General features: G+C 46.1%; 1 protein-coding gene across 3 annotated transcripts in view; it reads left to right on the forward strand.

The window, feature by feature from the left end:
• COPG2 (COPI coat complex subunit gamma 2) overlaps positions 1 to 21675 on the forward strand; it is a 217889-nt gene that overhangs the window by 195615 nt on the left and 599 nt on the right. For all 3 annotated transcript variants that reach the window (XM_081147032.1, XM_081147031.1, XM_081147030.1), the window contains 3 exons: positions 19953 to 20050; positions 20740 to 20878; positions 21157 to 21255. In XM_081147032.1, coding sequence (XP_081003158.1) covers positions 19953 to 20050; positions 20740 to 20878; positions 21157 to 21255 — 336 coding nt within the window. The remainder of the gene's footprint in view (positions 1 to 19952; positions 20051 to 20739; positions 20879 to 21156; positions 21256 to 21675) is intronic.

Here is a 21675-nt window from a genome sequence, read left to right on the forward strand (position 1 = left end):
CCCTACCTTGCCCTCCCCCTCCCATTTAACCCCATTAAACCTGACCCACACCCAGACTCAAACCCCATCATGCTCCCCAACCTAGTTCCCACCCCACCCCCCGCCTCCCACCCCCCCCCACCCCCGCGGATCCGTATTAAAGAGCCTGGCGGAAAAGTTCTACCTTTGCCACAACATTCAAGGTCACAGCAGTAGCTTCTCTTCTTCCCCCACTGCTAGCCACCCCTTTTCTACTAGTTCCCCATACTGGTGTTCATAATGGCTCACACCAAAACTCAGGACTTCCTTCTGGTTGGCTCCCCTGAGACCTTCCAGAATGCCTACTCTGCCACATCCCTCTTCTCCTTGCTCCCCCTGTTGGTGTCCATACTGTCTCCCTTCACCTTCATTCAACTGTCCGTCATCTCCTAGGTGCCTCCTATCTCTGCGTCTGGGAGGTGACCCTTCACTGGTGCAGCATGAAGGCCCCACTAGGCATTCCTTCCTGCTACTATTCCTCACACAAAATATTTCCCTTCCCCCCCTAGGTCCATTGAGAGTGCCCTGCCTCTGCTCTAGGGCCCATGCATCTCAAAGACCCATAGTACTTCATTTAGTCATAATGGGTCACCCCTTCACAGGGGTGTGCTCCCTCCTCTGACTAGCTCTCACCACTCACTCTCTTTCCATCCCCTCACAGGCCACATTCTCGAGTGTTAGGGCCATTCCCTGGTCCAGGCACTGCCTTCCCTGTAGGCTCCCTTTTCTCTGGCCTCTGCTGTCTCACTTTTCTTCCTCTCCTCTCTTCCCTTCTAAACAAGACAGTGCCCAGAGCCCTTTACAGTCAGTCCCGCCACACCCTCCTCTTCCTTCCCTTGCCTCCACTGCTTCCATTTCTCCTCCCTGAGGCCCCTTTAGCACCCCGCCCATCACCCCTGACCTCCACTCTGTGGACACCGACTAGATTCCCCTTTGGCCTCTTTACTACTTGGCCATGATCCCCTCACAGGATCCACATCAGAGTTAAGACCCTTCTCTTGTCCTCCATGCCATTCTAACTTGCCTCATTGGTTGTCCACTAGATCGTTTCCCCGAACAAGAGCCTGTCCCCAGCCCCCTGCTGGCCACCTCTTGCTCTGTCACTGTATGCCCCTACTGTCCATGTTACCTGCTTAGACTGCACCTGTGACATCCCACAGCTTCCAAAGCTCCCACATTCTCCCCCACTTCAGTGTGGAGTCTGGGCTGCAAACAGACCTCCACACTTGACTGCCCTGGTGTGGCAGATGCGCGCGCATCAGGTGCTCGTTGTGAAATGCCACCCTGCCTCCATTTCCATGAGCTCCTCACCATTTCCATGCATATCTGCTACACAACAGTGTTCTCTTTCCACAATTCTCGTCCAAAATCCCTGAGGCAAAATATCTGCATTCTCCACATCCACTGCCTCCTTCAGGCTCTTAGCCATCCCTCTCTTGGCATAGTAGTTCCAAGATCCTCTCACCAGGCCTCTCCTGCCCTACCTGAGAGGCACCATCACCTGCCCTTTCTCACTTTTCTGTACCATTGGACCACATACCCTCTAACACACTCTCCTAGTGTTTGAGACTGCTCACCTGATCTCTGACCTGGGTTCATCATTTCTCCTGCTTTGCTTCTCTGCTGCATACACAGCAAAGGAACTGTCCTACCTGGGCTATATGACATTCTTTCAGCTATTCTCTGGGTTAGCTGAAATCTTCTAGCTGGATTCAGTAGTCTTCTCTGCTTTGTGATTCCTTCCTGATCCCCCACCCACTACTCATTCCAACTCAGTCCATTGCTTTAGACATACTATACTGAATCCCCACACTCCACCCACCAACCCCAGCTCACACTCTGTGGAACAGTTGTGGTTTCCTCCTGGGACCCACAAATGCCGCTCCCTGTAATCTTTCATGTTTCCATTCAGACCACTTTGTTGCACACTCTTTGGACAGAGAGCTCTTGGGAGCTCCTTTGACTCTCCTACCCTTTTCTTGTCACCACAGGACTTTTGCCTTCAGCCCACCCTGTTACTCCAGCACCTGTGATCCCAACACCTGACACCAAGGCGCTTGGTCTTGACCTGCACAGAGCCTTCAGTACTACCATCCACCCCTCCTCTCCTTCCTCTCCCAGCAGCCATCTCTCTCCCACATGCTCTTCAGTGCTGTATCCTGTCCCATCAGCCCTTTCCTTTAGAGTGGACATTCCATCAGTTGCTCTCTGCTCACATCCACACAACCCCAGTTCCATTCACTCACACTACCAAGTGATTCAGCCCTATTCCTCAGGTGTCCTTGGAATACCATGCTGGTGCTCAAATCCCTAATCCCAGCCTACCCCCAGGTGATTTCTTGGCTACATCCCTTTGCTTGCTGTCTGCCTGATCCAGGGTCCCTCGCCCCTGTTCTGACATTCTTGACTCTGATGCTTCCACCTACCCCACTCAGGGGCTCATCTGCTCCCACTTCATCTCTCTGCCCAGCTCTCTACTGTGCCCGCCTTCCACCCAGTGATTCTCACCCGAGGATCCCTGACTCCCCAAGGCCTATTAGCAACATCTTTGGGGTGTGTTTTTGTGTTTTCTTTTTGATGTTTTGTTTTGTTGTTTTGAGTAGAGCACTGCTTCCCCCTGGAATATTGTGATAGGCCTCCCTTGGGGGCCATGCCCACCCCCCCCTCAGGTGGAAGCCCAGTTGACCCCCTGAATGAACACTCCCCCTTTGTGCCTCTTTCCCTTCCATTGGTTGCCCCTGACGCTTTTTCCTCAAATTCACTGTCCTGGGACTGTCCTTATGGAAACACCACATTCCCTTCAGTATTTACTCTTTGACACCAAACATGCCCCAAACCCAGGGTCTGCATTAGAGCATTGCTCTTTTCTCTCTCTCTCTCACACACACACACACACACCCTCATACCCCTCCTGCCCCCATCTTTTATGACTCTTAAATTGTGACAGTATTTTTGGATCATCTGGTCCTTCTCAGCACTTTCCCTTAGTTAGATCCATGCCACTGTCCTCCTGCAAAGTTTTGCCCCTGTGGTCCTCATGTCCCTCTATACTTCCCACCAACCAGACCTTCCCTCCCCCCTTTCCTTCAACCACTCCCCTGTGTCCTCCCTGGGTGGACTGTCCACTCTCTCCTTAACCTGTAGTCATCACCCCCAACATGACTGGGAATCAGCCTACAAGCTCAGTAAAAGATGGTTTTCTCAGAGGCTGGAGTTTGGTTCATGTTCCCCATCCCCACCCCAAAGCCCATCCCAATCCTGCCCTCCCATCAAACCAGAACTATAATAGGCAAACCTGAATCCTTTCCTCACCCATCACCTCCTCCCACCCTGTCCCCATTGGATCCATAGTAAAGAGCCTGGCCAGAAGGTTCTAGCCTTGCTGCAACATTCAAAGCTGCAGGATCATCCACTGTTCTCTGCCCTCGCTAGACACCCTTTTTTTGCTCCTCCTTCCCTATGCTGCTGCTTGCACTGGCTGGCCCCAAAGTTCTGAACTTCCTTCTGGTTGGCACCTCTGAGATCTGCCCGGATTCCTCCTCTGCCACCCCCCTCTTCTCCTTGCTCTGTTTGTTGGTGTCCAACCTGTCACCCTTGCACTGTACTCTACTCTCCATCTTCCCTTGGATGCCTCCTGTCACTTTGTCTGTCTCTGGAAGGTGACGCTCTCATGTTGCTACATCAAAGCCCATTTGGACATTCCTTCCTGTGACCATTCCACCCATTTCTTCTCTTTCCATGTTGGCCCAGGGGAGGTGCCCTGCCTCTTCTCTAGGGCTTATGGATCTCAAAGCTCCCTAATGCCTGCTATTTACCTATATTGAGTCATCCCTTCTCCATAGACTTGTGCTCCCTCCTATGACCTGCTCTCACTGCTCACTCTTTCTATCCCCTCATCATACCATGTTCTTTCTGAAACCATCTTCTGTGACTCGTCAGGTCCTTTCACTGGCCTAGTCACCACCTTCCTTTTATGCTCACCATTCCTTAGCCTTGCCCTGTCTTACTTTTCTTTCCTCTTTTCTCTTACCTTTGAATCAAGCCTTTGCCCACAGAACAACACAGCCAGTCCCACCACTTCCTTCCCTTGCCTCCACTGCTTCCATTTCTTCTCCATAAGGACCCAGAACGCAGCCCTGCCATTTGCCCTTGACCTCCTACTCTCCACAGACACAGTCCAGATCCCCCGTGCTCTCTTTCCCTCTTGGCTACGCACCCCTCACAACACCCATGTGCAGATTTTAAGATGGTCCTCCTGTTCTCCATCCCATTTTGCCTTGCCCCTTCTGTCTTTCACCCAGTCTAGCCTCCTGAACAAGAACGCCCCTGCCACCCACCCCGACATCCTCCCCTTGCCTGTGCCCCTTTGCTACCCACATTATCTTTTCAAACTAGACCTGTGACACTGAACTGCTTTTGAAGGGCCCCATCCTTCCTTACTTCCCTTGCAGTCCCCCTGCCATGTCCTAGACCACCACTCTGCCCAGCTTCCCTGGAATAGCACAGTGTGGATTTGGTAATCATTGTGGAATGTCACCTCCACCTAGGTTCCCATCCCCTCCCCTCCCATTTCTGTGTGTATCTGTTACCCAGACACTGGACTTCATCCACATGAGTCCATCCCAGTCCCCAGGGATACCTGCCACAGTTTCTGTGCAGGGTCAGTCTTAATGTGCAACACTGCCTATTTCCCTTTCATGTCACTCATTGTGTCCCTTTCCCCATGTGCTCCTGAGTACCTCTACTCTGCAAATGCCCAGGCTGTTCCATCCCAGCTCTGCTCTGCTCCTGTAGTTTGGTCACAATACCTCACATGCCACCACTGTTGCCCCGAGATCTGCTGATGTCCCCAGATTGGGAGCTCTTCAGGCCACCTTCCCATTTTCCCCAGTGTCCCCTTTATTGATGCCAAGCCCCTCCCATGTTCATGAAGTTCTCTCCATTCCTTGCTGTCCATTTCTTGTCCCTTCCACGCCCCTGACCATCTCCCCTACCACCTGCCAGTCATCCCATGGATTCACTGCTCTTCCTTGACATCTGCTTCCCTCTTCACTTGTGCTCATGCTGCCCCGGGTGCCAGCTTCTTCATCCCCAGTGTGCTGTACTGAATCCATCTGCCATCCGTAATCACTCCCTGAACACTCTACATTATCGGGTCTACCATTCTGGAGATAGCCGTTGCTTCTCTGGTCTTTGCTCTTACCTTTCATCTTCTCACCATGCCATTCCCTGACAGTTGTCCCCATGTTTTCCACAGGCCACTGTCTCTCATCCTCTGGCTTCCCGCCCCCCTCCCTCCGAGTTCTTTGATTGCTTTACGAGCACTGTGCTCTTCCTCCTGCATGGGCTTTCTCACGCCCTTGGTCCACTTTTGTGGGCAAAATACTGGGATTCTCCATTTCTACTCCCTCCTTTGGGCTCTCAGCCATCCCTCTCTTGGCTCAGTGATACCCTGAACCTCTCAATAAGCCTCTCCTGACCTAGATGTGAGTCGCCATCACCTGCCCTTTCTCACAGTTTTATCCCATTGGAACATGTCCCCGTAACACACTCTCCCAGAGTTTGAGCCTGCTTACTTGATCTTGACCTCCTGGGCCTGGCTTCATCATCTCTCCTGTTTTGCTTTTCTACTTCATACCTAGCAAAAGAACTGTCCTACCTGAGCCATGTGACAATCTTTCAGCTACCATCCATGAATTTACCAGCTAGATTCAGCCTCTGATGAGTCACTACTCATCCCAATTCAGTAGCCATTGCTTCAGACACAGTACTAAATCCCCCTGCTCTGCCCACCAACCCCTGCTCACACCTTGCGGTTTTCTGCTGGGACCTGCAAATATCACTCCCTGTAACCATCTATGTTCCCATTCAGACCCCTCTGTCGCACACTTTCTGACACAGCTCCCAGAGAGCTTCTTCCTTTGACTCTCCTACCGTAGTCCTGTTACCACAGGACTTTTGCCTTCAGCCCTCCCTCTTGACCCTCCACTTGCCAACCTTACTCCCGACACCATTGCACGCAGTCTCAACCTGCACAGAGCCCTCACTACTGCCATCCACCCTTCTCTCCTCCCTACAGGCAGTCATCTCTCTGCCGATGATCTTCGGTGTTGTCTTCCGTCCTATCTGCCTCTTCCATCTGGCCCGCATGGTGCTCTCTGCTCATATCCATGAAACCCAACTTCCTTTGCCACTCCCATCTCTCCCAGCCTTATACCTCAGGCATATCCTTTTTTGGGACCACTATGTTGGCACTTCACTCCCTACCAGTTAATGATGAATCTCAGCCCACCCACCACATGCCTCTTTGGCTACATCCATTTGCTCGCTGTCCGCCTGTTCTAGGGTCCCTTGCCCCCATTCTGACATTCTTGACTCTGATGCCTCCACCTACCCCACTCAGGCTCATCTGCTTACGCTTTACCACTCTCTCTGCCCAGCTCTCCACTCTGCCCCCTTCCACCCAGTGATGCTCCCCCGAGGATCCCAGACTCCCAAGGCGGGCCTATCAACAACATCTTTGGGGTGTGTTTTTGGGTTTACTTTTTAAATTGTTTTTGGTTTTGTTGTTGTTTTGAGCAGAGCACTGCTCCCCTCTTAGATGTTGTGATAGGTCTTCCTTGGGGGCCATTCCCGCCACCCACCCTCGGGTGAAATTCACCCCCCACCCCGGGGAACAATCACTGCTGTGGAAGCCCAACCTGACCACCTGAGTGGACATTCCCCCTTCGTGCCACTGCCCTTCCATCAGTTGCCATTAACACATTTTCCTGAAAGATCCCAGCCTTCACCGTATTCTCACAGTGTCCCGACACCGTCCGCTTGGAACCACCCACTCCCTTCTGTATTTACTCTTTCATACCTGAAATGCCCCAAACCCCAGTCTACTTTACAGCTATACTTTTGTTTTCTTAGGTCTGTCCTTCTTTTTTGTCAAGAATCATTTTTAGTGTGACCTTTATTATTTACTTAACTTTCTATTCCATGCTTCATTCATCCCAGTGTTTAATTTTATTTGTTTTCAAGGTCCCTAGTGTTTACTTTCTCTGATAGAACTTTGGAAATCTATGCATTGAAACACCCATTCTTTCCATATTTAATATTTTCTGGACATGCTCAGACCTTTCTCTCTCATACCATGTTCCCCTACTCCATTCTCCTTGCTAGTCTCTCTTCATTTCTTTCTCTTCTAGATCTTGTTGAAAATTTGAGCCTTCCTCGAACTAAACTATAAAAAGTTACATATACTCTTAACCCCTTATTCTTCTCTTTCCCATTGAATATTTTCTTTCATTAATACTTCAGGTCTTATAGGTTTACATACTGTGGCAAATTTGGCAAGATCCTCTGTCCAACCGCCATAATTTACCCACTGTGCTGTCAGCCTCTATCATGCATTGGGTTTACTGTACACTACACTAAGTTTTTCACTGTCTTTGTATATAGTATAAGCCATGCAAAGTACCTCTGCTTTGTGGACATTTCATCTCATTTTTGTTTTTTTCCCCTCGGGGACTCCTTTAGTCCTATGTGTAACTCTAGTTTCACATATCCATTCTGTGTGTGTCTCTCTCTTTGCCATATTTAACCCCCTGCCTCATCCTGCCCCATTCCATAACTGGTTCGGTACCATCTTTCTGAAAGAGTTAGAAGTCCTTTCTAGTCCTGGCTGTGCAGTTTTCAGTTCCATTCTATGGTGCCCTTTCCCCTCATGTCAACTGAATTCTTCTAGATCTATATCTTAAACTTTTCCACCTCCTTTGTTTAGATTGGATTAAATGTACAGGTCAGTCTATCCTTTCCACTTGGCCTTTTTCTCTACTCCCGTGCATTTAGTTGCCTTCTGCCTTGTTTCCATCCTGCCTTCAATTTCTTCAATACCTTTCGTCAATCCTATGCCCATTTCCTTGGTTTATGCACTACTTCTATTGCCCTCATATTTCTAGGTCTTTTTGTGAAGCTATTTTACCCTGTATTTACTCTAGTTACTCTGATATAAATATGCAATCCCTACAGTGCTCTTTTTACTTAGCTTCTATCATCTACATTCTTCCTTGTTCCATTAGATACAATTAGAGTGCCAAACCTTGTTTTTCAATGTTCGTCCTCACATGACCCTTCCCATTTAAAGGTAAATTTTGCTTTTCCATCAATTTTTTGTGTGTTTTTCCCCCTCTCCTCTCTTTTATTAACCATCTAAATAGTGAGTATGTATTATTCTCATAAGCTAACTCACACCTTCCTCTTTGGGTCCTCTCTTTGTTCTACATCCATTACTTAACCCATTTCTGTATTGCTTGTTTCCTACATATTTTGCTGAATTGCTTTAGTCTTCCATTTATTCCTTGGTAGCATCCCTGCAACTTGCCTTGTTTTATGTCCACTTCACTGAACCTGTCTCTAACCTTTCTTTCTATTGACTGTTCCTTTCCATGTAAACGTACTGTTCTGGATACTGTCCCTCTAAGTCTCATCTTTAGTTATCACTTTATCTGCCTCTTCTTCCCTTGAGAACAGCCTCACCACAGTCCTCTTACTGACTCCACTGCTTTATAAGTACAAGCAATTCCCATTACCCTGTGTGTACAATATGCCAAAGAACAATATTTGTTAGTAAACACTTATATTGCAATATCTTGAATTTGATAAAGCCCTCAGCCATCTCCCTTTTTAAAAAATCCAACATATTTTTCAACCCATCACACAAATACTATTGTAAAAACTTTTAAGTATTTCTTATAATATGCCAACTACACACTTATTTAACACGTAAGTCATTAGCTGTGTGTGTGGACGCGTTACGGAACGATCCCACACTGTAAGAGTGCACTTGCATCCTCTCTTTACAGAGCAAGAGACAGTGGTAGGTTCTTCAAGATAAATAAATGCATACACATTTTTTAAAATGAAATATAGAAATTTAGAAACTTTTTGGAAATATTTACTTACCGATTGGTGAATTGCTTGAGGTGTTCCACGCATGTTGTCGGGAAGATGATAGATAGAATGCACAATACATTTAAAAACCTCGAGCATAGGGAGTAAGCCTATCAGTAAAAGAACTATGACCACAGCAAACATATATCATCCCAAACAGTCTTGTGTACAAAGTTAAAGCTTTTGCTAGCACAAGAATGCTAACTCACTGTACCATGTTTCCCAAGCACATGGTGAAATACGGATACAAACTTTTCATGTTAACAAGCATTTTGACCATGTGAGTAGAGCTAGGGATACCTGCATTCCTCATTCTGTTCTCAGTAATATTTGCTATTTGGCACCTTGCAGATTACAAACCTGGCCTAATTCGTATATCCCCTCTCCAGCCAGCATCTTCTCTCCCTTCCCCTTTCCTATTTTTTTTTTTTAATACAAATCTTTTCTGTTGTTTCTCTCACTTTCAGCCAATTCTAACATGGTTCCTTAAATTCTCGGCAAATTTAACCTCTCACACTTACAGAAAGGTCTTCCCATAAGTCCTTTTGAATATTTGCTCTGCCAGATCTTAAACATTCTACATTATCTTTTACTCACTGATTCTATACAATCAATGAATACAGGACTGTTACCTTGAGGTTTACTTCCTAGTGATTCCCAACCCCTCCTCAATCAATAGACTCATTTGTTCTGCATTAAAAGTATCCAATCCACACATTCTAAAAGGTCAATGGTGATGTGTTTAGTTTTCACTAATGGCTTCTTATCAGAGTTTATCTTAATCCATCTCCTTCTAACCATCCCTAGCAAAGCCGTCACTTTCGCCATAAAGAGCCAGCCTACCTACTCTTTCCAGGCCCTGGATCCTCTCCCCTTCTACACACCTTTCTAAGATCTGACAGCTCTGCGTTTCCTTCGTTCACACCTGACCTGTCTTGTTGCGGTGCTGTCTGCTCAGAACTGCTCTTGAACCCATACAGTGCCCCTTTACTTACTTGCTGACCTCTGTTTTCCTTTTATTCTACCACCTTTGGCCTTAGTATGAAGCAATCACCATTTCTCCCATCAGTTTGACTCCTCAAATAACATCTTTCTGTGTGCAAGCAACTTGAGCATCACTCTTCTGTTCCCTTTCTCCTTTCAGCAAGCTCTGTACATCTCCCACGTTCCTCCTTTCAGCTGTCTTCCCAACCAGTCTAATCATTTCTCCTGGTCATGTACACTTTGGATGTTTAGCACGCAGTTCAGTCTTCTTCCTTCTTCCTTATTTCTTACACTTGGAATCTGTTTCCACCCTCCATTCAGTCTGGGCTTTCCTGGGGCTCCTGCTCCGGCCCATGTAAAGTCCACCACATTTAATCTCTCTAACCTCTCATTCTGTTGACTACACTGACTGTTTCGAATCTTCTTCAACAAAGCTTTCTGGGCAGCAACACATCATACTCCAAGTTTTATTTAGCCATATCCTCACTCTTTCCTCAGCCGTGTGATACCTGGCGTAGCATACAACTCTTCACAGAACTTCCAACTCTGCTCTCTCAGTGGTCCTCACCCTGGCCCTGTCCACTGCCCTTCCTTGTTGAACATGAGGAAAAACTACACCCTGCCTCATACTTCCTCCTCCTTACTTAGATTTCAGCCTTAATGTTTCTCTGCTTTTCCTTTTCTTTTTAAATACGTCTCATTAGTTTCTCTCACATATATTTTAATTTCTGAGCAAACAACATCATTTTTCAACAAGTTCTTCCTGATTTCCTTTGATTATTTGCTCTGTCATATATATTGACATCTATATTTTCAGCTTCCCTCTCTAATCATAGCGAGAGATACCTTATTTTTTTCTTGAGGTGTACCCTAGAGGTACACTTCCTTCCTGATACCCACCACTTCTTACCCAATACAGCTCATCCTCTCACCAGATAAACTACCCACCCAAGCTCTCTAGTTGGTCAAACCAGTGTCCTTCAGGTTGCTATCAATGGCTTTTCATCAAGATTTATCCATGCCCGGCCAGTGTGGCTCAGCAGTTGAGCATCAACCTAGAATCCAGGAGATCGAGGTTCAATTCCCGGTCAGGGCACATGCCCGGGTTGTGGGCTCGATCCCCAGCAGGGGGCATGCAGGAGGCAGCCGATCAATGACTCTCATCATTGATGTTTCTATCTCTCTCTCCCTCTCCCTTCCTCTCTCTCTGAAGCCAATTTAAATTATATATATAAATTTTTTTTTTTTTTAAAGGGGAGATTTATCCTTGCCCTGGCTGGGTGGCTCAGTTGGTTGTAGCATCGTCTCATGCTCTAAAAGGCTGTGAGTTCAATTCCCGGTCAGGGCACATGCCAAGGTTGTGGGTTGGATCCCCGATTGGGGTGGATACAGGAGGCAACCAATGGATGTGAGAATTTAAAAAAAAAATTTTATCCTGATCTTCCCCCTTTAGCTGTTCTTATCAACCAAGCCCTTTACTTTTTCCATCCCACAAAATTCATAGTCACCACCGTACTTCTTTATATCTTAACTTTGTGGTATATTTGATTGAGGACTTTTTAAAGAAATAAAATATTGCACATATAATTGAGACTTCCTTTTTACCACTTCAGAATCATTTACCTCTCTCCCTTCCAAAAGAAAATCACTATATAATTTGATACCTATCCTCATACATAGTTTTTATAATTTTAATAAATATTTATATATCCATAAATAACATGTATATAAATTCTTTTAAAAATGTTTTCCTCATCAAGCTTTCCAGATCTCATCTACTTTCTGAATCCAGTCTTATGCAGGCCTTTACTTCCTCCTCGTATGCACCACTCACTGCAGTCTTTAACACCAAACATTTAACCAGTTAACCCCTTGCCTTTTTGCCACTCTGACAACTGAGAACCCTGCTCTATTCATGCAGTGCCCCCATTAGAGTAAAATCCTTCTTTCTTATTCTGTTAGCTCTGCCATAGCTTAGCTATCCAGCTCAGCTGCTATCACTATATCATTGCAGTGGATACAGTACTTTTCTCCTTACGTTTACTATTCTCATGAGTCCCAGCCTTTCCTCCAGAAGTAGATAACCTTCTCTACAGGCAGACCACTTGCCTGTGCTCCTGATGTACTTCAAGGTTGCTAGTAATGTCTTTTTAGGAGAATTCATCTTAATAAAACTCCCTTAAACTTTCCTGTTAACCAAGTTTTAATTTAAAATTTTTACTCGTGGCATTAATAGCCAGTCTGCTCTCTAATTCCTATTCCTATCTAGGTCCTTGAAACTGTCAGGTACACCACTCATTGCCACTGGGCTTTCCCATCCAATTTGACCCATTTCAAGGTCACCATTCATGGTCTCTTCATTATGCACCTGAGCTGATTGTTGTCAATCCATTTACTCTTAAATCTTCTCTAACCCATACAGTGGTCCTTTACTCAGCTAACACACTTTCTCCTCATTGCATCATAACCTAGGTCTAAGTGTGGTCCGTAACCCACCGGTCAGTGTCTGTTCTGCCATTCTTAAAATCACCCCTTCATATCTGTAGGGACCTTCGCTTGGCTCTTCCATTCCTTTCCTCCTCGCTCTTCCTTTTCCCCTGGAGAAATGCGCTGCCTTACCTCCCGTGTCCCTCCTTTCACCTGCTGCCTGCGTGCGTATCAGGTACAGGCTTCATGGTCTCTTCTGGATAGAGACTCCCCTCGTGTTGGGCACTCACTGCTCAGCCCACTGCCATCTCCCTTGTGTCCGACGTTCTCCACTGCATTTGTGTGGACTCTCGGCTCAGCATAAGCTTCCATAGGGGCCTGCCCCTGGCCTGCCTTTTATGTCCATCCCATTCAGCCTATTTCTGACCTTTCACTATATTGACCACACCCATCACTTCCAGTATTTTCCCAGCAGAGCATTCTGGACAGCAAAACCTCATACTCCAATTCTTACTTTGCCACATTTTTACCTCACTCTCTCTCCTTGTTAATACATCACTCTGACAAATTTCCAACTCCTTTTTCCTTCTGCTCCCATTTAGCCCTCTTTAATGCCCGTCCACACTTGCTGTTTTCTACACTGCGTGTTCTCCACCCTAGTCTTGCACACATCCCCTTTCCTTATTAGTTTCCAGCCTCCATCTTTCGCTCTCCTTCTCTATTTTTTCATACAAGTTTCCTGAATCGCTTCTCTCATTTTCTCAAACACTACTGTCACCTTATTTCCTGAGTGAGTCTTTCATGTCCCTCTTATAGGACACTGTTCTTTCCAGTTTTCCTTTGGAGTTTTCCCCATATATCTGAACCTTTCACAGTAATGAATACTTATTCCTTTTGAGATTTCCTTCCCCTCCTGATCCTCACTCTCTCCCTCATTCAAAGCCAGTTTTCTACTCATTAGACAGTCTTTCCCTTGGGTAGCTTCTAACCTGTCATCTTCCTTTCCCGTCATGACCTTTGGCCCAAGTCCGGTGCCATATTCCTCCAGTTAGTACCAGTGAAATTTTCTATGTCAGTATTAAATGGTACCTTCTCAACTGGCAGCAGTTTTATCTTTGCTGTTATACCCTTCTTTATTTTGCCGTATAAACACCTCCTCACATTCAGCATCCCGCCTTCACTCAGAGACCATGTATGTACATCACTCCCATACTCAGTAGCACCTTCTGGACACAGACACCTCGTCTTCAGCACTCACTGTTCAGACTGTGTGGGCTGGGTTATGGGGCCGCCCCTTGCAGCCTCTCTGTGCCCCCTGTTCCACAGCTTCCTGAATGGTTCTCCTTCCTAACCTCCGTTCTTATTTACCCACAGTTCCTCTCTCCTCTCTCCTCTCTCCTCTCTCCTCTCGATAACCTGAATTAGCATAAACTCATTCTCCTCAAGCCCCTGCTGTCCCATGTCCCAGTATTCCTCATTCCAGCACCCTTCAGTGCCCGAACCAGAGGCCATGTCACTCTCTTGCGTTCGCCACCCTAACGTACCTTGTGTGGCTCCTTCCCTTTCCTAAGCCTTCGTTTTCTCCTCCACTATCTTTTTTAAAATATGTCTTTATTGATTTCAGAGAGAAGAAGGGAGAAGGAGAGAGAGAGAGAGAAACATCAATGATGAGAGTCATTGATCGGCTGCCTCCTGCACGCCCTCTGCTGGGGATCGAGCCCGAAACCCGGGCATGTGCCCTGACCGGGAATCGAACCAAGATCTCCTGGATCCTAGGTTGATGCTCCACCGCTGAGCCACGCCAGCCAGGCTCTCCTTTCTTTTTAAAAATTTAAGTAGAGTTGGTGTTAGTTATATCCTTTTTTACAAGGCTTCTCTTACAAGGCTTCTCTAATTCTCAGCTAATCCTAATGTTAGCTGCAGAGCTAATTTTAATGCTCCTCTGAGCTTTAACCTCTCCTCTTACATGTCTTTTGGCCCAAGTATGGGACCTTCTCCCTCCTGTTAATAACTGCCATTGTTCAAATGACCTTTTAATCTTGGGGCAGCTGTCATGTCTCTCTCCCATTCCCTTCCCCCTTGTTTCCTATCATTGCCCTAAAGAAATGTGCTACCTTATCTTAAACCACCTTTCTTTTAGCTGCCATGTTCAGTTCATTCCAATGGACTCAGTCTCCTCCTGAACATATACTATTAGCTGGCAAAGACTTTTTATCAGAACTACTCTTAATCTACCCTCCTCTAAAGCAGTGTTGCTCAAACTGCAGCTTAGGAAGACACAAACTCCTGTGCCCCACCCCAAGTTTCTTATTCATTAGGTCTGACGGGGCTGAAGAATTTATATTCCTAACAAATTCCTAGGTGATGCTGATAGAACACATTTTAAGCAGCATTGCTCTAAACTTTCTCTTCAACCATCCCCTTTAATTAAAAATTTCCTACCAAGGCATCAGACTCGCTCTACTTCTAGTGACTCCTTCACTAGTCACTGCATTCTGGCCTTATACCCACATATTTGACCAATTAGGCCCGTCATATCTGACAGGATTCCCATTCTGGAAAGCTTTATGGGCATGTGGTTTTTCTTATTACCATGCCACCTACTCAGCATTGTTCTCTAGTCCATACAGTGCTCCTCTGAGCTTTAACCTCTCCTCTTCCATGTCTTTTGGCCCAAGTATGGGACCTTCTCCCTCCACTCAGTACCTGCCATTCTTCAAATGACCTTTTAATCTGGAGTCAGCTGTCATGTTGCTCTCCCATTCTCTTCCCCCTTGTTACCTATCTTGCCCTAAAGAAATGTGCTACCTTATCTTAAACCACCTTTCTTTTAGCTGCCATGTTCAGTTCATTCCCCTGGACTCGGTCTCCTCCTAAACAGCACCCCCTAGCCAGGTTCCCTGCCCAGTGACTCTCTGTCACTTCAGAAAATCTTCACAGGACAGAGTAAACACTAAGAGTAACTTTAATGTGGCATTTGCACGATAATCGTTTGTATCTCCCTTCAATGGTTTGCCCTCCCACACCTTAATTACATACAGTATAACTTCATCTATCATCTGCACATGGGAATAACAAATGAAGTTTCACACTTAGGTTGGCTCCTAAATACCATGATCTCTAGCCACTCGTCCCCCATATTAGTCACCATGCTACAGTCACCTACTCAGAGTTATCCTGGGGTCTTCAAGGTTGCTGTCTGGCTTCATACCAGGGTTCATTTTAATCCATCTCCTCCTAATTAAAACTCCTGTTACCTTTCAGGCCTCGATTTTGTCCCATTTTATATATACTGCTTTTCAAACTCTGGCATGAAGACCCAACATTTGACCAAATAAACTCATTATAAGATCTTACAGGATTGTCCATTCTGGGAGACTATTCCTCATCTTATCTGCCCATGACAGTCCACCTACTCTCAATACTTTTCAGATTACTCACTTTACATAGTTCCCAGTCTCTCTCTTATTTAATCATGATCTTTGGTATAAACATCGTACCATATCCTTCCTGCCAAACCTGCCAATCTTCAAAACAAACCATCTCTTCTTCAGGCTCTTCCACTCCTTCCCCTGACTGACCCTACAGAAATACCTATGTTACCTACACAGTCCCTCATGTTTTCAGCTACCGTCTTCGTCATGTCTCATGGATTCAGTAGTCTTTCATGTTTCCTCCACTCCCTTCTAAATACATTTGCACTCTCAGTTCAATCCAGACCTTCACAGGACTGCCGCCACTGGCCATGGCTGAAACTCACCCCATTTAGACTCCTTAGCCTTTCGCTCTATTGGTCACACTTGTTTCAAATAAGATTCCACACGGCACTCCTGCAAACACCAGTTCTCCAGTCACTTCTTGGTCACATGCTCTCCCCTTTGGCGTTGATCTAGCTTAGCTCACACCTCTCTCATTAGTAGACAGCCCTGCCAGGGTCCAGCGTTCCTCATTCTGGCGCTCTTTAAAGCCTTTCCCTACTCACACCTTATATCCTGCACCCCAGCTTAAATCCTCTATCTTCTCCAACCTCCGTCCTCTCTCTCCTCCTCCACGGTATTTCATACAAGTGTCTCTCTGGGAAATGTCTTTGACTTTTAGCCAACCCTCACATGGCAGGACAGCTTCTAAGAGCAACCAGCTTTAATGACACACTGTGCAGTAGACTAAGGTAACCTAACCATCCATCATCCCTTCTCTTGCCATCTTTCTACAGAAGGAACAGATGCCCAGTACTTCAGCTGTCCCTCCCTCATAACCCTCACCCACTCCCCCCCAACATGTCGTCTGCTCTCTGGACAGACCACCACCCACATGCTCTAGGTCAAGCCTTGTCCACCTCTAAAGGGGCAGCAACAGCTCTTGATCCACATTCATCTGTCAGCTTCCTTATAAACTTTCCTGTCACCCAAGTCCTTTAATTAGCAATTTCCTTCCAGATTGGTGCTTCAAGAGCTAGTCTGCTACTGCCTCCTACTCTTGTCCTTGCTCCTCACTTTCTTTATACTTCCCAAGATGATCTTTACACCCCAAAGGTGACCAGTCCGACCTGTTCTGAGCTCTGACAGGATTCCTCATCTCAATCTGTTCCATGCCTGCTCTACCCTGTGGGCCCTCCACTCCAGTGTTTCCTTTTCTTTGCCTCCAGTCTCTTCTTTCTTATTGCCTCATGACCTGTGGCCCAGGAATGCTGTCCTTTCCTTCCAGTTGATGTCCATCATTGCTTAGTGAGCCCTTTTCATCTGCGGGCCACTTTAATGTTGCCTTTCTGTCCCTCTCCTTGTCTCCTATATTTGCCCTAGAGAAACATCTCATCTTGGGCAGCCCTCCTGCCACGCGTGTAGCCTCCCCGGGGACTCGGCACGCCTTCCCGATACCAACAGGCTCCTCACTTTCGGCACGCGCTGCTCCGCTCGCTTATCTTCCCGGGTTCCTACACACTAGATGGAGTGTGTTTCCCACCCGGTTCAGCCCAGACCTGTGTGGGCTGCTGCGGTTCGCCTTGTTCCGATCCATCCCTCTTACCCCCTTTCTGACTGTTGCTCCATGGGCCAAGTCCTGTTCTTAATTATTATTCTAACAGAGCTTTCTGGAACCTCCGTCTTATTTAGTGGTCATCTCCCCTCCAGTGGCTGAGACCTGGCAACTCCCGCCAAATCTCCCCCTATGCCATTTGCCACAGCACAGGCTCTGCACTCCTGCCTAATTCACACACGTCTCTCCTTACGTAGCTTCCAGCATCCATCTCTCCTCCAATTCTGTGTTTTCATACCAGTCTCCTCAGTAGTTCTCTCATGTCAGTCCACACAAGACCAGCCCCGTCTCTGAGGACAGCTTTAATGTAGACCTTCAGGGCATCCTTCTCTTACTCCCTTCCACCACTTGCCTGGCTTTGTTCATGAAGCTCTCATCTTCATGTTATGGCAAGGGACTCGTGTTGTCCTCTTGCCATGGAGGTCCCCTCTCTCCCCTTCTGTTCATCACCTATTGTCAGTCATCCTTTCTAGCAATATTGATAGACTGCTACCAATGGTTTTTACTGGAGCTCACCTCAGATTCTCTGTGACCTTTCATTGTATCAACAAAACCATTTCATTAAAAATTTGCCACTAAAGTTTCAGGAACATAATCTCTACTAATAGCATTCCTCTTTCCCTGTTCCGCGTCTCTGTATCACTTACTTACACATAAGCATCTTCTGGCTTTTCTTGTACATAAAATTTAACCAGCTTGCCCAGGCTGTGATCTACCACTGTAGCTGCTGGTCTGTACGTGTTTCATCGGAACCAAACAGGCCATTTGATCTTGTATTACTAATGTCCGTCTGCCTCTCTGCTCTTATTTGATCATGGCCTTGGTCCTTCCATAATCCCATCTCTCTCCTTTCACTGTTTTAAATACCTCAGCAGACCCATTCCAGGTCTGTGCTAACTTCCACCTTTTTCTTTCTTCTTCCCTCTTCCTTGGCAGGAAACCCTGGCTGGATGTAACCATGATCATTCTTCCATCACTGCATTAAAAGGGATTTTGTAGTCTTGAAAGGTACACTCTTTCTATGTGGGTCAGCCTGCCACCATCATGTTTTCAACATGCTCTACTAAGTCCGTTTGTTCTCTGAATTCAGACCTCATCTTCATAGGATTCCCACCAGTGACCTTACTTATCTCTAACTTTTCAATCTCCTGACTGCTCAGCTCACCAGAGCCTACTGGAAAATATCTAGTCTCCTACATTTGAAATACAAAGTATTTCAAATCTGTTCTTAAACAGATTCTCTTCTCAGCCCCTATTCATTAGTATCTCTTACTGTTTCCAACTACCCATGGTCTTTCTGGCCTCTTTCCTGTAACTCATGTACCTTCCTCTGCTCACCAAAGCTCTTTCACATCTTTTGAGGTCCAAATGAACTGTTATATCCTTTCAAATGTTTTGTGATTTTGCTAGGCTGTTACTCCTGCATTCCCACACTGCCTTCTATTAAAAGTTATACTAGAGAACCTATGGCATGAGTTGTGATGTCATAGCTATATAGGTAGATCTCTCTCACACACATACTCTTTAACTCCTAGACAATCAGCTATTGGAAAAAGAGGTCATGTCTCAGCCATCCTTTTATCTAAGGGTCTGGCACATTACACTTTCACAGGTAATGTCAACATGTACTGACATTTACTGTCTGTTTGTAAGGAGGGAGTTTAAAGTTAAGACTGAGCCGATATCATCATGTGTGATCTTTATATCTGAGTTTGTTCTTTCCTGTCCTTGCCTATGCCCCAAATCATTTTTGAGCCCCCCAGCTTGATTTAACCATGATCGTTTCTAGTATTTGTGTACCTATAAGCCTTTTCCAGACCATGGATTAGACCCTTTTCTTCACCCGGTTAATAAATGCCCTCCTTCAGACAGTTCAGAAAATCCACTCATGGACTTCACTTTCCAAAAATGTGCCCCTGCCTCCGTTTCCTATTACTTCCACCAGTTGCCTCAAAACATATGATCATATGATCGCCCACTTGCTTTTCCATTTAAGACACTGACTTTACCAATACTGGTGTAGCACCTCCTTACTGACCTACTCACTGCAGGTTGAAAGTTCAGATAAAACAAGTTCACCCTGGTGGTCTGTGGATGCACAATCTAAAAGTGGTATTATCTTTTGATATTTAGACTGTGTTGTGCTGTTTAATGATCTGTGTGTTTTTTACCACCCATATTTTTTGCTTTGTTGTGCCTGAAGTAGTGGTTCTTACTTTTTTTCCACATGTAGCTCCCTTTGACAGGCATGGCAAAAAGCCCCCCAAAGTCTCCCCTGCTGCTTGCTTTATACCAAAACAAAAACAGTTTTGCCAATGTTGTCTTTTCTGTACTCTTCTAACCCACAGTGGGGAATGGATTTTAAAAGCATACTTTGTGAGACTGCCTTTTGACCAGCTGACAGGCTGCTTTTAAGAACTACTACTCTGGAAAGAGTGCTGTGTGTTTTATTTGACGGTACAGAGCACAGTGCCAAGTGCAGACGGTGCTCCGTTACCATGGGAATTTGCGCTTGCACTGCCCACTGACCCAGGCCTGCCCGCTCTCTCCTCCAGCTGCAGGCACCTTTAGCTGCACCATGAAGTTTACTGTGCGGGACTGCGACCCTGACACCGGGGCTCCAGCTGAGGAGGGCTATGACGACGAGTACGTGGTGAGTCCCCTGCACAGACACTGGGACGCGCTTCCACCACGGACTTCCACCTGAAGGGGACACTTTTCTAGGGACATCTGACATGAGCTTACAGGTTTTGTTCTTAAATTACACCTGTGGAGGGCCTGCACTGTCCCTCCTGTGTGTGTGCCGTGCCTAAGAGAAGGGAGATTTACCGCTTCCTGATTAAAACAAAACTCACGCTTTTTTGTCTTTATAATAGGGATAATTACAAGGTAAAAAAGAAGTACATGATTTTCATCGAGATCAATGAGCTTTATTTGAAGTATTGGGGTGGTTGTTTTGTTCAGCTTTAATGTGCTTATAATGGAGCTACCTCATGGACTGAAAGCCTTCGCAAAATGCAGGGGGCAGCTAGAGAAATATCAGCCTGTTAGTGAACGCGAAGTTCAGAATGCCCTGGTGGCCTGAACTTGGCGCTTGGGTGTGGCAACATGATTGCTTTGTACCCCAGGGTTGTAGATGTTTATCTGAATATGCTTTTTGTCATAGTTTCTTGCTTTTGTTTGCTAAATCATTAGATTTACCCAGACTATAGGACTTAAACTAGTTGGTAATAGTTTTCCCAAATGATACCGCACAGAATGATAAGGCCACATGAGTCAGCCCCGTCCAACTTTGTTCTGTACTGAAAGGACTCACTCACTGACCCTGCTTGTCCCCACCAGCTGGAAGATCTTGAAGTGACCGTGTCTGACCACATTCAGAAGGTTCTGAAGCCTAACTTTGCTGCTGCCTGGGAAGAAGTGGGAGATAGTTTTGAGAAAGAGGAGACCTTTGCCCTCAGTTCTACCAAAAGTCTTCAAGGTGAGAACAGTTTTGCTCTCAGTGTCCTACCTGACAGCTGCATAAAACCAACCAGGAATATTCACCATTCCGGAGAACACGCTGGTTTAAATACTGCAGAAACTAATTCACTTAAAAGGCAGCGACCCTGTCATTGAATTGAGTCAACCGGTTTCTAGCCCAGTGGCCTCCGTCCACACACCTCCCCTTCTAGCCCCCAGCTCCCAGTAGGTACTGGTGCAGAGCAGACCCCTGTGCTGACCTTTCCTGATACTGTTGCATCAATCTTGTCAACACAGAAGCTGTCAACAACATCATCACATTTCTGGGCATGCAGCCATGTGAGAGGTCAGACAAAGTACCTGAGAACAAGAATTCCCATTCCCTCTACCTGGCAGGTAAGAAACTTCACTGGATTTCCCATTTTGTTGCAAAATTTAATAGGAAGGCTATGCATGGGCATCTCCTGCCCTGCTATTGTCCCATTGTATGCATTCCAATTTGAAGCCCTGTCAAAATGAATAATTTGCTTTAGCTATTTAATTTGCGTGCTATGCTTACGTTGTCCTTTTAAGATGTATGTTTGGCCTGAAACACTTCCTTAATCTCTCCCATGAATACTAGTGCTAGTCTCCCCATTTGAATACTCTGAATTGGTATTCTTGATACCTTCTATGTACCTGGTATCATGGGAATATAAAAGATTTTGAATTTGTATGCAGGATTCAATTCCTACCATAAACACAAAATCTCTAGAAAAGCAAACTAAAATAATAGAAAGGAAATGCAGAGGGCATGATAATTTCAGTGGTCGGAGC

This window comes from Miniopterus schreibersii (assembly GCF_964146895.1).
Source record: "Miniopterus schreibersii genome assembly, chromosome: 9".
Classification (NCBI taxonomy): domain Eukaryota; kingdom Metazoa; phylum Chordata; class Mammalia; order Chiroptera; family Miniopteridae; genus Miniopterus; species Miniopterus schreibersii.